This window comes from Cyprinodon variegatus, unplaced genomic scaffold, assembly GCF_000732505.1.
Source record: "Cyprinodon variegatus isolate N-32 unplaced genomic scaffold, C_variegatus-1.0 Scaffold69, whole genome shotgun sequence".
In the NCBI taxonomy this organism is placed as follows: domain Eukaryota; kingdom Metazoa; phylum Chordata; class Actinopteri; order Cyprinodontiformes; family Cyprinodontidae; genus Cyprinodon; species Cyprinodon variegatus.
The window spans coordinates 364711-382700 of NW_015150522.1; the positions used below are offsets into that span (position 1 = coordinate 364711).

The 17990-nt window shown below is 36.0% G+C and overlaps 1 protein-coding gene across 1 annotated transcript; it reads left to right on the plus strand.

The window, feature by feature from the left end:
- Positions 1–4376: 4376 nt before the first annotated feature.
- On the plus strand, positions 4377–14660 carry LOC107083146 (fascin-2-like). Its single transcript, XM_015372145.1, has 5 exons — positions 4377–5438; positions 8584–8740; positions 8985–9106; positions 9185–9352; positions 13006–14660. Exons 1-5 carry the CDS (start codon positions 4616–4618, stop codon positions 13209–13211), a joined length of 1476 nt encoding a protein of 491 aa, XP_015227631.1. The 5' UTR covers positions 4377–4615; the 3' UTR covers positions 13212–14660.
- The last annotated feature ends 3330 nt before the right edge of the window (positions 14661–17990 follow it).

The window sequence follows — 17990 nt, forward strand, 5'->3', positions numbered from 1 at the left end:
CCAGAGGTCACTCTTGCCCTGTGATCTTAAAGTCAAAATGTTTGTTGGTAATGAATATTAGTTCCTTTGGGAGCTTAAATGCCAATGAACATTCCCTGAACTTTGAGGCACAATACCTTTTCCAGAACTGGTGCAAGCAGCAGAAATGATATCATAAGGAAAAGAAATATGTCAAAGTATTAAAGCAACATCCTAAGATTTAATCCCAAAAATTGATACTTAGCCAAAAAAGTGTCTTCATATTGGCCAATACTGAGTACTTCTTAGTGAACAGCTAAATGAGTGGCAGGATGTAATCCTTTTGGCTGCCATCAAAAAGTCCTGATCAGTCTTATAAACAGTCTGTGGGCAGAATTGAAGAGGTGACACCAGTTCAGGCAGTAGGAATTCTACGGAAAATGTCACATAGAATCAGCTTTATTTGCCAAGTTTGTGCAAACAAACAATGAATTTTACAATATTCTATGCTTTAGAATAGCATAAAAAAATATTTGACAAAAGTCTTGAAGTTTAAAAGGCAGCCTTGAAATATTAAACAATGTGATTTTGAAAGATTGAGAAACGTATATACTTAAATGTCCTAAATATGCCCCCTTCCATTATGTGACATTATTTCCACAAATAAAATATAAATGTTATGCTTTTGTACATTTTATTATTCAAGTGTCAACACTAATTTCCTATAGATCTATATTAAAGAAAACCATCAGCCCAATTACATTTATCTATATAGTACTGATTCACAACAATTTCGTCTTAAGGCACTTTACAGACACAATTTGATCAAATCATGTAATCAGATCAGTAAAAAAGTTTCTGTCGAAGAAAAACCAGCTGGGTGCACTGACTTCCTGGACATTGGATATGTTTGGAGTGATGATATTTGCTTGCATTTTGTTGTTAAATCTCCAGCAATCCCTCACACTGAGCAATCCATGGAGGGATGGTGGAAGTAAAAAAAAAACCTTTTGCCAGGAAAAATACGTCTAGCAGAAGCAGCTCAGTGTGAGCATCCTTCAGAAACAGTTAAGGAGATGAGCTCTAAGCCAGTTTTCATGGCAAGGGATGAGAGAGCACATACCAGTAATCATAGTCGAAGTTGAGTCAATATCTGTGTCAAGAAGTAAAATGAAAAGCAGACCCAACTCTTTTATCTAAAATCGAAATTACTGATATCATCCCAGATTATATTTTTCTCTAAGATGAGAAAAAGCACAGAGTAATGGTCCACCTCACATCATACTCTCATTTAGAAATTCTAGGAACCACAAGTAAACCTGCAGAATGAGTGATATGTTAGGACCACAAGGAACAATCAGATCCCTGATATAAGAAGGAGCTTGGTTATGTAGGCTTTATACATAAGGAGGATTTTAATTTCAACTCTGGATTCAACAACAAGCTAATGAAGAGAAACTAAAAAAGAAGAAATATCTCTCTTTTTCAAGTGCATCAGAACTCTGGCTGCAGCATTTTGGACCAGCTGAAGGTATTTGATTAAAGTTTGTGGACTTCCTGATATCAAAGAACTACAATACTCCAGCCTTAAAGTAACAAATGCAGGAACTAGTTTCTCACCATCACACTGGACAGGATATTGAAATCACCATCTCACTGGTCAAAAGGGCACAAATGCATATGTTTTTCCTGCGGAGGATGAGGAGAACCGACCTGCCCCCACCCATCTTAAGGAACATGTATATAAGCAACATAGAGAGTGTTCTGACCAGCTGTTTCTTTGTGTGGTGTGGGGGCTGCAGTGCCGCACGTTGGAAGAAGGTGAGAAGAATAGAGAGAACTGCAGAGAACTGAGAACTTCCATCCATAAAAGACATTTTATCCCAGAGCTGTGTGTCCCAAGCCCACAACATTATCAATGAACACTCACAACCCCACCATGGACTGTTCTTCCTGCGGCCCTCTGAGAAGAGGCTTCGCAGCATTCAAAGCAGGCCCAGCAGATTTCTTACGTAATGGTTTAATTACAGCTACCTTAAAAGCCTATGGTACATGTAGTACATGTGGTACTGTATCAGGGGTATATTAATTATATCTAAAATAGAGGCGGAAGTCAGAGGGAATACTTCCGTTAATAACTTGGGTGGAACTGGGTCTAACATATAAGTTAGACCAAAAAGGTTTAGATAATTTTGTTAACATGTACAGTAAGCTCAACTGGATCAAAACATTTATAACATAGCTTAGATTGAACAGCTACCCCAGATGCTACCTCACCGCTAGAGATTAACCAGTTAGATGGGTACCAGGTTGTTGCACAGTGCACAGAGATGAGGTAACCCCATAAATAAAGTTATCAATTTGGGAAGATAAATTAAATGGTTACAGAGGACATAGATAGAACAGATTCTTCAAAATATTTTACAGCACAACCTGACAATGCGTTGCTAAAGTGAAACTTCGTTTTGGATGAGAAGAACTCTGTTAAAGTAAGTTTGAAGGTTACTAAAAAGTGGTCAGAGTGTGAGGAAATCCTGTTTTTTCTTCACGGCCAGTTCACAAGGTGCAGAATATGAAGATCAGAATGCATACAAATCAGAATGCATACAAATTTTAAAATAATTTTAAATTTCAAAATAAAGCCAATTGATTCCAAGATAGCATTATTCTGCAGTTAAGCTGTCACCATGAATGTTAACATTCTCCACTATAATGACTTCATCAGTATTTATCACTAAATCAGATAGACACTAAAATTAGATAGATCACTAAAATTAGAGTAAGGATGTGTTGGAGGATACAAATTTACAAACAACAGATGTTTTGTTGCTTTACAATTTTCATAAGGAAAACTATGGACTGACTTTGGGCCAATGAATAAGTCTGACTTAAAGATTGTTGCTACTCCTCTTCCTTGTCCAGAATTTCTACGCATATGCAAATTTGAAAAGCTGAAGAGAGTTGCCTCATTTAGGCTAAATTAATCTTCTTACTGCATCTAGGTTTCTGTAAGACCACATACAGTAAATCAATTTGATTATCACAGATCAAGCCATTAACTATCTCCAGCTGTCTATGGGCGAGAGGGAGGGTACACCTTGGACATGTCGCCAGTCCATCGCAGGGCAACTCAATTACAGTCATTTTAATCTTAATTTGAATATAATGGTTTGCTCTATGAAGATTTTTTTATATATTTATTCGATTTTGGGAAGACACTGTCTGGATAAGTAATGGGTGGGTAACCGCAGAGAAGCCGCAGAGAGGTGTGTTAAACTATGACTCTGCTTCCTGATCTGCAACAGATCAACTTTTCTCCTTAGATAAACATTGTCTTAAACCTTAATGTGGAACTACAATCACTTTCCTAAATTCTTTGAAAAATACAGATTGTACATCCTGAATTCCAGCTTATTGGATCTTTCCACTTATATCCACCTTGTATTTAAAGTGTACAGTTCTCCTGGGCTTTAGCTTCACCATATTTAGGAAGCTGTAAAAGAAGACTGTAATGCTCTTACGAGGCTTGATCATGGCGTGCAGTGTGACAAAGGTCATAGTGGGACATTAGAGCTGCATCTTACTTTATTACCTACCGACCAGTATAAAAGTTAAGTGTTTAGAAAAAGAAAGAACAAGAGTGGGAATCTGAGAAGGTGAGAGTGAAGGGAAAAAAAAGTGTTTCGGCATTCAAATTTGCTCTATTCAAATTCTTCTTGGCTCCACATTTAATTTAAATATTTCAAGAAACTTTAAGCAAATGTCAGGCTCCCGCCCAGTAGCTTGTGTGATCGGGTAAACTTGAAAAAACCTTTCTGTCATAACTTTGATAAAGCTTTTTAGATGCTTTTGAGCCAGCCATTCAGTTAAATGTAATTGAGATTCAGTTCTCTTTAAAAGAGATTCACTTGGGTCACCAGTTCTTAAATACAGGTGAAAGCCTTTGCAGCATGTGTCTCTAAATGTGTTTATACCATCATTATTTCCTTCAAATAAACAGGATATAACATTGGAATCACTTAAAAATAAAAAACATGCAGGGTGCAAGAAACAGCACCTTTACTCTGGAGACATTCTCCATTAAGACTGTGGTGCACCAGTAGATCAAAACAAGGATTATCCTTACTCCGGTTAGCCTTGCCATTAAGATGTCGACCTCAATGTAGGTAACACTCAGCTAATGGCCTGTTAAACAATGAATGTGTCAAATAGGTAAAATAGGGGCTGTGAGTGGAAGGAAAACAAAAGAGCAGGAAAAAAGAGAAAGACTTTAAAAAGTATCGACGGAGTGTCCATAGTGAAGGAGAGAAAGGCGGGGAGTCTTTGGTTGGTGCACTGGTATGTGACGTCAGCAGCTTGTTGGATTGAGGTGCTGTGTCCTGCTGATTTTAATCCTAACTCATTAAGGAACTGAGAACAAGTACCCGAGCAAGCTCTCTGGGGAAAACATAGAAAGTGACTTGAGAAGGAAGGAATTTTAGAATAGGTCATCAAGAAAGAAAGTGGAGTTACTGTGTGAGAAACAGAAGTGAGAGAAACAGAAGAAAGAAGATAACGAGCATTTTGATTTTTAGTCTCATGACTGATTTCATCCGACTTTTTCCTTGCTTGTCCTAAATCTCTCTGCTCACAGCGTTAACGTGTGGCCTGTTCAAGCATGCCCACCAACGGGATTAACAAGGCTCTCAAGCTGCAGTTTGGTCTGATTAATTATGAGAACCGCTACCTGACTGCTGAGGCCTTTGGCTTCAAAGTGAATGCCTCAGGAATCAGCCTGAAGAAAAAACAAATCTGGACTTTAGAACAAGATGAGCAAGATGGTCAAGTTGTCTTCCTCCGAAGCCACTTAGGACGCTACCTTGCTTCAGACAAAGCGGGAAAGATTATATGTGGGGCAGAAAAGCCTGACCCAGAATGTCGTTTCCTTATTGTACCGCAGTCTGATGGTCGCTGGGCACTGCAATCAGAACCTTACCAACGTTACTTTGGAGGGTCAGCAGACTATTTGTCCTGCTTTGCTCAAGCTATTGGCGAACAAGAGCTATGGGCTGTTCATCTGGCTTTACACCCACAGGCCAGCCTACTCAGTGTGGCACGAAAGCGTTATGCCCATCTGTCTGCTTCCGATGGAGAGATCTCAGTTGACAGCAATATTCCCTGGGGGGTGGACTCTCTGGTCACCTTGGTATACCAGGATGGAAAATACAGTCTGAAGACCTGCGACAGTCGCTTTCTCAGTAATGACGGCAAACTTGTGAAGGAGAACTCCAACGCAACAAGCTTCACACTCGAACTGAAGTCTGGAAAGCTTGCCTTTAAGGATTGCGACGGGAAATATCTTGCTCCAGTGGGCCCCACTGGCACGCTGCGTTCTGGCAGATGCTCCAAACCTGGAAAAGATGAGCTCTTTGATTTGGAGGAGAGTCATCCACAAGTAGTCTTTCAAGCTGCCAATAAGCGATATGTTTCAGTGAAGCAAGGTAAACAACCATTGATACATCCAAGTCAAATATTTTCAACATTTACATCTAGTGAAAGTGCTTAAATGCCACTTTTTGTCATTTTTGTTGCTGGTAGAACCAGAAAAAACCTGGGTTTGACAAAGAATGCATTTATTTGAAATGATTTGGGTAAAATTAAGTTTTGAAATAATAATAATGGCAGAATTTCGAAAATTAAAAAATAACATCGGCGATGATTTTAACATCAATTATTACTATTGCTTTAATGGTTGAGTGACTTTTTGTACAAAAGCTTTTGAAAACTGCATAAATGTTTTCAGTGTGTTGATATGTTCTGGGTTAGTACCATGCTTTTCTCTTGATTTAACTTTTTAACTAAATCTCAAAAGTGTGTAAAGTAGCTAAGACCCTTGTATTACAAAAAGAACCATTGCGTTCTACAAATGTTACTTGCTTGCTGAAACCCTCATAAAGCAACTTTATAGCTGGTTTTGTTTACAGATGTATTATTTGTTTAGTAAAGTATTATTTATAGTTGTGGCAAACAAACAGCAAAGCAGTTTCACTTATTAGTGGGAAGCTAATGTGGTGTTTAGTAAATGTTGGATCCAGAGTTTTGGCAGCCATATTGTGGAGGTCACTGTGGTAATGGGCTTTGTCATTTTCACTGTGTGTCCCATGAAGATTAAGTGGTTTGCAAATGACTCTTTGAGGGATCTAAGCAACAGGGGTGTCAGTTACTAGCAATGGCTAAAAGTCCTGTTGCCAGTCATTTATTTGCCATTAATAAATCAAAATGAGTTTACTTAAACATCACCAGTTCACAACACAAGCCTTCCTAAGACACTGCATGATTCTTCCTTGACTAAATGAATCCCAAGACAACTAATATGATCAAAAAAGTGGTGGAATTTATACTCAAGGTGATGTGTTCTTCTCATTGCTTTTAAGAAGTGAAAAAAAAGGTTGTAATGTAATTTTATCTGTTGCAGTTTCCAAACTTCTGAGATTCAATTACGACATTAACCTCATTGAATTTAAATAGAACATTTTGCTTTTTGTTGCTATTTGTAAAGTTTTAACGCATATGCCTCAAAGTTAAGTTGTTGGCAATCCTTTTTTTGAAGACATTATAAAACAAAAAAGCTAGCAGGAGCAGTTCAACAAACTGCCACTCAATCTTCATTAAACCGGACAAAAAGCAAAAATTTAAACTGACGTATTTGGCCTTGTAGAAGCTCTTGGTTTTGTAGGGAACAAGGCATTGAAAGCTGCTTAGTGGGGCCTGCAGCGCAGATTTGCATTTCGCCACTGAGGGAATTACAGCATGCGACTAAACAGGAGGAGGTGGAGGGGAAGACTGAGGGGGATTAGCTTTGTAACAGGATTAAGAGAAAGGTTGAAGGATATTTCTTTGGCACCTAATTTATTCTCCAGCAGACACAGTTCAATTACAGGCTATGTGTCTGTGCATTCACAAGACCTGACACACCCCAGAAACCAGAGTTTATACATGCAGATTAGGTAGGCAACACTATGCTGGATGCAAGTGAAGCATTTGTGTAAAAATAAACATGGGAGCTACTGAAAGGAAAGACGGGTGCAAATTTGATCTAGCTTTCTTGCATCACTGCTTTAGCATACATGGAAATTCTTGAGTTGATGACATAAAATTTTGCTTATGGGCTATGGTTCAGAAAAGAAGATCAAAGATAATGCATGGCTTATTCCCTCCAAATAATTATTTGTCTACAATTTCAAATGAGAATTAGATTCCTATGATTTCATGTTTTTATTGTTGGAAATATAAGGCAAAACATCCAAAGTTCAAAAGAGCCATAAGAAAATACTGTCCCCTGCATCTTTTTTCTTTGTAACACATACGCAATTCCTGCGACTGAGATCCTTCATCAAACATCAACATTTCATATTAATATTGTGTAGCATTGTGTTGGAAATTTAGACTCTGTACATTTACATTATTTACCTCCCAAAAGAATGCTTATCTTATTTCCAAATGTTCCAAGTGAACCGCCAAATTATCTATTTAAACCACTAGATGTCACCAAACTGTTCTTTAAGATTCTTTTTTAAAAGCAAAACGCTTTAAAAGAGGACTTTGCTCATTTACGGTAGAATAAAAGATTAATTGAGGGGGAAATGTAGGATAAAAGACAGAAGATGAATGTGTATGAGTGCCTTAGATATTTCCTTTTCCCCCAAATTGTTTCACAATTGAATCTATCTATCTATCTATCTATCTATCTATCTATCTATCTATCTATCTATCTATCTATCTATCTATCTATCTATCTATCTATCTANTCTATCTATCTATCTATCTATCTATCTATCTATCTATCTATCTATCTATCTATCTATCTATCTATCTATCTATCTATCTATCTATAAATTCATATCAATAGATCTGTTAATCTATATAGATATATATACTTATAAAGTGCTGCTTTTTTTCAGTTAGGTTGACCTGTTTGCTGTCCATATTGGGGGAAAAAATCCTCAAAGCATGATTTTGTCAGGCACCATGGTTTTCACATTATTGTCTGGGCTTATGACTTATCTAATGACCTCCAAATTGAGTACCATAAATCCAAGCGTTTTTTTACGGCCCTTTCTTCTTTTAAAACAACTTTACAAAAAATTAAAATAAAGAAAAATAAAATTCATTTTGCAAAAAAAAAAAAAAAAAAATGTTGTCCAAAGTGACAAACTATTTTTTATTTTAATATTTTAATTCCTGTCTGTAGAGTTGTAATATTTTAAAGTAATTCATAACAAAACGTTTTGATGATTTTGCAATATGTACTCTAGTCTAGTTTAGTGGCTCTTCTTAAAAGACTTATATAATTTACCAATTTAATTAGATCCGGTTGTACTAAATGGTGGCAACAAAATAATATTTTTTCAATAATATTTCAGAAAGATTATAATTTGAGCCCATCCTCCAAAAGCATTTAACAGTTCAGCATTTAATATACATCTTTATGGAAGTACATGATAATTTTGGAAACTGTCGTAAGTATAAGTGTAAATATACTGTTAATTAGGATGAAATTCAAATGGCATTCAGCAGGAATATCTGTCTTAAATTATCCTACAAAAATTCCGTTAACAGAGGTGTCTTCTTCTCTATTGTCGACAGGAGTGAGCGTGTCAGCCAATCAGGATGTGGAGACTGACATGGAGACTTTCCAGATGGAGATAGATAAGGAGAGCAAAAAGCCAATGTTTAGGACCAATGGAGGGTCTTACTGGACTTTAGTGACACATGGAGAGATACAGTCCACTGCCACAGAGGTGTAAGTAATCATTAAAGCATTGAAAATAAGGCTTCCTTATAGGCTTTTAACTACTTGAGAATGGTTCTGCACCAGTTACCAACTGTAGGGCAAGTAAATGACAACTAAAAAAAACAAAAAAAAGATTTTTTTTTTACCTATTAAGCTGTTTAATTTAATCTTTTTTTTTTTTTTTTTTTTTACACATTTTTCATAAGTCTTAGTTTTGCTTTTCCACTCACCCTTCCACATTCTTTCCTTACAGGGAGGTCAACACAATGTTTGACATTGAATGGCGAGGTCACAGGGTAGCACTCAAGGCAAGTAATGGAAAATACGTTTGCACAAAGAAAAACGGGCAGCTCTCTGCAGTCAGCGATACAGCAGGTAAGTGCTTTTGCACTACTTACTGAAATGCCCCCCCACAACATGCACAACATGAACAAAATGTGTCATTTATTACAGGCGATGATGAATTACTTCTGATGAAACTCATCAATCGCCCAATGTTGATCCTTCGTGGAGAGAACGGCTTTGTGTGTCACCACAAGAACTCCAACACCCTGGATGCCAATCGATCGGTCTACGATATTTTCAATTTGCTCTTCAATAATGGAGCTTATCACATTAAAAGTTAGTATTTCGATTATAGACATATTATTTGTTTGTTTAAAATATGCATAGACAGCACCAATTAATTAACAGTTCTGTTAATATGCCAACTTAGCAAAATAGATTAACTTTCAGGGGTACACTCAGAAGCACAGCAGTGGTTAGGAAGAAGTATTTTCATTAAAAATATAATGAACATTTTAAAAAATAACCCACAAATATGTCACAAATTCAGAGCAAACTGATCACACACCTGACCATCTTTCAAGTGGTATGATCCATGCAGGATCATATAAGTGAGAGAAGCATCTTCAAATTTATTATAAGCTTTTGTCTGAGATCAGTACTTAGGTAAGCTAGATGTAGCTTGCCTGACGGACGTGGCAGGATAATGGCATTACACTATAGTGCTGAGCTTTTCAATAAGTTTCTGATCTGATGGACGTTTAATATGTAAGATTTAAATACATACTTAAAAATCAAAATATTTGTATTCTAACACAAATCTCAGCTTTTCCCAGGAGCACAGATATCAGATTTTAAAATCCAGTGACCTCTATGTAAACATTTTGATGGCAAAATGTAAGAACAGTTTCAGGCTTAAATCAAAATCTCTTTGTTGATATTGTGAATTATTTTGTCAATAGTAATATATAGAGGAATGTAACTGTAGTACATGGAATGACTAACCTTATAAACCAATTACTTGCAGAGCATGATTAAATTGTTTTATGTGCTAAACATATACTTACATTAATGGAATACTTATTTCACATCAAACTTTGGAGTTTCATGGTTTGTTGGTGTCTTTTTATATTTTAAAACCCCCACCACAACCTAACGTTTGGGCTGAGGTCTGGATCTTTCATGGGTCATTAATCCCCTTGATTTTTGACCCATCTGTTTCAAATGTGTTGCTATACTTTGGATAATTTCCCTGCTGTTTGACCCAGTTTAAGCCAAAATTTAAGTTCTTTAATAAACTGGGCTATGTTTTAGTTGAAAATACCTATACAAGAGTAGTTTATTATACTTTTTTTAAATACATCCTCCACAGATTTTTGAAGGAAAAAAAAAACAAAAAAACAAACCCAAAAAAATCATCACTTTCTACCTCAGAGTATGTATGTAACCTTTATTTATTCAGGAAGATCTCACTATGATTAAAAATCATTTTTTTAAGAAACACTTGATCAAGAACGGCAGTATAATACTTGAATGTACTTTATGTTTATTTGCTGAGTTTAGTCTTCTTCTAAGCTTACATCTCATTGTTTCAATAAGATGGGTCCAGAGGTCTTAAATAGAATCAGAATGAATCTTATTTGCCACTTTAATGTAGGCTTTTGCCCTCTGAAGGCCTTTATTATTCAAATTACTTTATTGAATGATCACTCTTTCAATAACATTTAATTAAAAAAATAATCTCGTTGTAAAGAACTCTTAATCAAGACAAGTTTAATATAATTAAGTTGGACATGAGTTACCGGTAACTTGATCAAGCAAGATCCTTTAAAAGAGTCATCTATATATTAACAATATAGGCTGTTATATATATATTTAGGTGGTATGTCTCTATAATCTTCCCCTAACCTTTAGATCAACCTTGAGAATAATCTAGTTATTTCCAGCATTATCAAATCCTTTTTTATTAATAATAAACATAAATCCTAACTCCAAGTAGTGGTTTACACGTACACACGGCCACAACTTAAGGGAACCTTGGCAGATATTAAAAATGAACAACAACAGTCTTAAGGTTACATTAAGAAGTATGCATTTAAACATTTCCTGAGATGTTTTTAACTATATTAGTGAATGTCAGACACAGTGACATTCCCCCCCCCTATTATTTACATTATTTTTTTAGTTTCTAAATTCTATTCTATTTCATCTCCTAATAGAACACATACCTTGATAATTCACCATTTGAAGGGTTGATGATAATTTCGTTAAAAAATTGCTTTAACATTCACACTTTATGTTACACAATGCCTAGTGCATCATACTGTGAAGGTTGTTTTAGGATCCAAAATCCAGACATGATTGTGGAAATAGCTTAATCTAGATTTAATAAGAAAAAAAGGAAAACTTTAAAAATGCAACCAAAGGAAATTTGATTTCAATAATGATAGTGAGAGGATCCAGACCAACAATGTTAACAATGGCAAACTATGAAATTTAATAATTAGGAAATAGTTGAGAATGACATTGGAAGCCAGTTTGATAATCAGAAGATAATGAGGAGCAGCTGAGGCAGAAGGTAAGGGACTAATTGACACAGCGGCTGGACAAAGACTCAAGGACTTAAGCAATGAGAAAAATTAACTATGACCTTAAGGAAGGAGAACTATAATACACCAGCAATAGACCATAATTAAGTTATCGTTAAATTAAAAACATTATGGAATATACTGAGAAACAGCGTGTCATAGGGGCCTTGGAGGAAGGTGGGTGAAGGGGTCCTTGGGGGGGGCGAACAGAGATTAGGTTGGAGGTTGACTGGAGAAGGCACAAATTAAGGGACTGAAAGAACCTATGCAGAGCCTTGTCCTAGGGCTCATCAGCAGATGGAAGAATCCACAGAAGAAGATGCACACTAGGAGGTGTGGAGAACTCATTGAGTGCTTTGAAAAGAGGCTGACCGTCAGGTCTGGAGTAACCATGGAGAGGCTTATTAGAAGAAGAAATGGAAAGAAGAAGGGTAACACAGGATCAGGAAGATGATGCAATTTCAGCTAGACACTTTGGATTACAAGGCTGATTCATCTGGTGATGATAAAATAGAATCCAGTACAGCAGGAGAAAACAGGGGGCTGCTCTGTGCTGTGAACTGCAGGCAGGACTGAAGCCATCGACTACACATGGAAGTGTCTGTCAGACATCTGGAAAGGGAACGGAGGAATCAGCTTGACCCTCCAGAAAATGAGCAAAAGGACTGCTTGTCGTCTCATGCAGAAGGAAGAGGAATATGCAGGAGCTGATACAATTAGAGGAGAATGATACCAGTAGAGGAGAATGATTGAGCAGAGACTAAGGCAGAACTTTGTGCTGAACATGGTACAGGTAGTGCCTGGCCAGGCACAGGTCAAAATATAAAGGCATGGTGCTGGTGTCCTTGACTCCAGGTCTAGTCTGTCCTGAGGCAATGGGGAAGAGCAGGCTGCAGGAGGTGGGTTGGGATGGGGTGCCCTTTGAAAATGCCTGGGGCCATAACCTGTCCGTTCCAAGTTATGCATGGACCCCTGAAAGCTTAAGAATTTATTAACATTTGTTGGTGATTTAAGAATAATTGTTCCTCACTCTGATGCCAAAACACAAGCTCATACACACAAATCCCACAATCCCAGTTTACAATTAATCCAATTGACGGATGGTCATATAAACACACTGTTAGCACCTGTGACCATTTGATTCTTAGAGTCTTCAAGCCTTAGAGCAGATCCTTTTTTCTGTTGGTTATTTCAATGTCCAAATAAATGGTTTTATTTCTGTTTGGTTATCTCTACATAGACTTTCACTAAAAACAGAAGAAAGCCTGAACTTAATTGCAGAAAGCTCTGCTGGAAGATCTGGGAGGAATTTGTGGTGCATTTCATCCCCGTGTCAATAAAGATTATTATGTTTCATGTTCTCAAAAACCATCTGATTTTGGGATTTTTATCTCCATGCAGGTGTGAATGGGAAGTTCTGGTATGTCTCAAGCAGTGGCCTGGTATGCTCAGATGGTGAAAAGGCAGAGGACTTTTTTCTTGAGTTTCCAGAACACGGACGTGTCGCCATTAAAGGCTCCAATGGCAAGTACCTTCGTGGAGACCAAGGAGGCACTCTTATGTGTGATGGTGCATCTGTTGATGCATCTTCTCTTTGGGAATACTAATCCATTCACACCAGGTCCAAAATGAGGACCTCTTTTTCAGGTGCAAGACCCACTTTTATCAAGTCAAATGACATGGACTGACATCATAACTTGCCTATTTTTATACTAGGTATCCTATTCCATGCATTTTATGTTTCTTTGTTTCTGTTTGTTCTTTTGTTTTGTTTTTTGTTTTTTCTTAATTTGAAAGAATATGATACTCTAGAAAAGCTGTGTGGATCATTTTCTTGTGAATTTTAGATGTTTTGTCTTTGAACTGAAAAGTAAAATGCCAACATCACATGAAACATGCTTTGTTGAAATATGTACATTGATAACCAACAATAGATTAGTGAAAATCCCAAATCTATCACATCCATATTTATTTAATGTACTGATGAGTAACAACATTTGTTCATTGATTTTAGAGACAATGTGTTTCTGTACAACTAATTTCATATTGTTTTTTTTCTTAAGCTTTACAAAAAATAGGGGCATGAATGCAAAAAAAAGCATGTCTGTTTGCACTGCTGCTACTTTCCACTAGCCAAAAGCAAAATATATTTCATAGTGTAAAGAATGCAGACCAAACCTAAAGCAGAGAAGGAACTCTTCTCTTTACCAAAAACCTGTTTGATAAACAAAATAAAAAATGCAAGTTTTCAATTTATGATAAGATTAGTACTTTTAGGTGGGTATATTAATGTTTTTTTGTTGTTTTATTTGCTATTTAAGCATCTAAATAAGTTTTACTCTTGTATTTTCCTGAGCTGAAGCCCTGTTTTAGTGAAAGAGGAAATGGATGCATAAATGCTGCGTTGATTAATTCAAATGGATCATTTTCAGCTTACGTAAAAGACAATTAAAAGTAAATTTGGCACAAATAGAAAAAAATCAATGGACACAGCAGTGCTCTGTGTGCATACAATAAATATTATCAACTATGACATAGAAAATTTTCATGTTTGAGGAAACATGATAAAACCGCATTTTAACATGTCAGGAACAGAGAAGAAAAAAAAACACAAAGGAGCACATTTCTTATATCCAGCTGAAAGTTCTTCTCTATGGTTCTGCCTTAACTCACAATACACTCTAGATCGCTTCGCTTCAGCGTTTTGTGTTTAAAGGTGAGAAATAAGATAATTGCATGTTTGTTTTAACACAGATATTTCTGTAAAACAAAATTGCTTAGTGAAGCAGTAGAGAACATATTGTGAGAAAAAATGAAAGCGTAATGATTTCCTTTTCCTCAACGACTCAACAGAGAAGTATATTTATAATCTTTTAGGCTGCATAGAACAAGATGAGATAATTGATTAATTACAGCCACAATGAGTTTGAAGACTCTGCTTCATGTTTTTTTCAAAGATGTTTTGATAAAAATGCTTGCATTGCTGTGGTGTTTCCTATCCAAGTAACATCAATCATTCTTATCTTCTCAGCAGCTCTTCAAACAAACACTCCCTTTGAATAGCTTCCTGATGACCATGTCAGGAAAAGCCTTGTGTTCCGACTTTGAATGAACTGAGTTCATTACTTTTTACTGAGCACTAAATGCATTAAAAGGGTTACAAGCTAGATTTAGATGTGTATCACACAGGACAATGTGAAACTGTATTAGTCCATTTTCTCATAGGTAATAATAAGAAATTCACGGTTATTTATTATTAGGTATTCTGCATTTGATAGACATAATGTTTGGCTGCAAGTTATAAATTGCTGGGTTAATCATGCAACCTGTATTAGCTTTACAGAAAAACCTTTTTTCTTTCTTATATTAGAGTGTATTTCATAAGTTGATGGATTCATGATGTTTATCGTGTGTGTTTTCTGATATCAATTTGAAAATGTTGACAATAAAACTTGGAGAAAACAAATCTGACTGATTAAAATAAACTATCGAAATGGCCTCCATCCTGATAGACATATCAACTTAAAACTCCTCCCATTTCATTTCATAACCCAACCCTGTCTAAAACCTGTGATGATGAGTTATTTGGTTATTATTATAGTAAGATTAGATTACAGCAAATTGGGCTTTTCTATGTTACTTCTGAAGACAACTGAGGGCACTGACAGTGAGTTCAAAATTATAATCTACTTTATGTTGATTTATCAGAAAAAAAGAATAATATTTGAAATTTATAAATACTTAAGTGTTTGATCAGTTGTAGTAAAACTAATCTCTATAAAGTGAAAAATATTATACAGTAATAACTAAAAACATTTGTCAATTTTCTAAGAAGTGTATTTTTTATCAGATTCCCCTAATGACTGATTGCACATGGAAATTGTAAACCCTAAAAGCCTCGTGACAGCCTTAAATTTAAGGCCATATCAATTCATGATACTTTTAAAATCAGAGCAAGACTGAATAAGCATGGCTTGTTTTTTAAAGATCTAAAAAGAAAATGTCATTTGGCTTAGATTTGGAAAGGTTTTTCCTTGCAATCTATAAGATGTACAGGTACAGACTTTTCTGGTCCTGATAACACAGCACTGAGCTCAACAAAAACTAAACAGTATAAAAGTATAACCTCATACCATTTGTTAAGCATTGCAGAAGAGTGTTCACTTTGAATTCATGTGATCCATGCAGCCTGTAGTAACCGAGTTGACTGTTAAATATTAAACCATCTGTCACACAGTTAAAACTTTAGTGAAACTTTAGTGGCTTCTACTAGCCTTTATATAAGCCCTGAATAATATTCAGAGAACTATTGCTTTTTAGACCTCAATGAGGCAGTTTTTTTATCATTCACACTAGGTGGCAATGTGTACCTTTCTTCATGTTTTCATTATGTTGCAGCATAGGAGCTGTGAAACTAACATTTCAGGGATTTTAATGAGGAATCGACAACAAAAATGTTTAATCTTTACCATGCAAGGGGTTTCTAAACAACTGCATTTTTATAAATTACCAAGTTGCCATTTACTGAACCTTATGATGTATGTTCCTTTGAAAAATGCAGGCTTATATTTGCACACTGCAAGTTCCCTTTGATGCAAGCCTCACAGAATGTAAATGTAAATTTTTGTTTAGAGTCAGGCCTCATTTTTTCTAAGCATCACACACCTTTCTTACACATATGAAAAGGGGCATCACCAGTTCTGCAAACCTACACTTTTTTCATCTATATATAGGTATATATATGCCTTTCTTGTTCCCCAACCTGATTTATTACCTACTTTTCTCACTAAGAAAATTGTTACCTTAAATCTTCTCCCCGGATTTTACAAAGTGCATCTTTTGTTGCAAAAACATATGATTTCACAAGTAAGGTCCTCATGCAAACTAATATTGTGTTAAAGGATTTGGTTTCAGTTATGGTATTTTAGCCTCAGCACTGAGTGCTAGACTCTATAAATGTCACTGGCATCGTTTTATAGCTGTACATTCATTTTGGCTGGGTTAGCCTACAGCTAGTGTTGTTCTGGACAACTAAAGCATATATTGAAACAAAAGGTTAAATTAAACTGTGTTTTTTTGTTTTGTTTTTTTTCACTGCAGAGGATGTGAGCTCTGGAAGATAAATTGTTAATGTCTAAAATGTTTTAAGTTTTGTCACATTACAAGCACAAAAGATCACTGTCTATTGGCATTTTATGCAATATCACACACAAAGTGCTGCCTACAGGGACTACATGCTTTTAAAGATTACTTTCAAATTAGAAAAATCAAAACTGAATAATATGCATGAGTTCAGCTCACTTTACTCTGACCCTTCCCTAAATATAATCTAATACAACCTGTTACATCCACAAGTCACTGACTTAATAAACAGATCCAACCTATGTAGACATAATCTTAGTTTAATTGCTGCTGTTCGGTGAAAGTCTTACAGGGCTGTGCTTTTAGAGATTATTATTGAACAAATATTGTCATAAAGATAAGGGAATACAACTGGCAGGTGTCAAAGTTGGGTCGAGGTTGGTTGAGGACCCAAATGCAGATATGAGGGTGGAAGGGATGAGTTCTTGAAAGTTTGATGAGATAAAAAAGGCAACAGAAACTAAATCCGAGAACAAAATACAGAAAACCAAAAACAAGTACATGTCAGGGGAAAACACACATGAGGAGCCAAGTAACAACAAGAAATCAGCAAAAAGTAACAAAAGGTGAGACAGAAACAATGGGAGGACTTAATTATCTGACAGGGAGCAGGTGTAGACAGAAGTAACTAGAGGGAGCTAAGGGAAAGGAGACTGGCACGAGGGGGCAACTGAGAGTAACTCAAAAAATACAATACTGCTTAATAATAACACAAAATGGAAAATAAACTAATTAACAAGAAAACAGAATAACATAAAATCAAAGTGGAACTGAAAACTTAAAAAGAAACTCATCAGAAGTCCATGAAGGGCACAATCATGACAGCAGGGGAAGGCTGTGATGAGACTAAGGTAGGTTTAGATTTTAAAAGAATTATTTCAATAAATTACTAAAAGGTTTGGGGATCTGAATAACAAATTCACATAAGAAAAGTCTTTCAATTTCAATTCAGTTTATTTCTATAGCGCCAATTCACAACACATGTCATCTCAAGGCACTCTACAGTTCACCAGATCATACATTCAAATTGATTCAAACTTTTCTATCTAAGGAAAACCAGTTGATTGCATCAACTCATTGACTTGAATGCAATCCCTCACACTAAGCATGCTTGTAGCGACAGTGGAGAGGAAAAACTCCCTTTTTACAGGAAGAAACCTCCAGCAGAACCAGGCTCAGTGTGAGCGGCCATCTGCAGAGGCCGACTGGGGTTCAAGGAGACAGAAGCAGAGATAGGAAACACA

Coding starts and splice junctions, on each gene's coding strand:
- LOC107083146 (XM_015372145.1), top strand. CDS start 4,616: ATGCCCACCAACGGGATTAACAAGGCTCTCAAGCTGCAGTTTGGTCTG. Junction 5,439..8,583: donor ATATGTTTCAGTGAAGCAAG/GTAAACAACCAT, acceptor TATTGTCGACAG/GAGTGAGCGTGTCAGCCAAT. Junction 9,107..9,184: donor TGCAGTCAGCGATACAGCAG/GTAAGTGCTTTT, acceptor CATTTATTACAG/GCGATGATGAATTACTTCTG.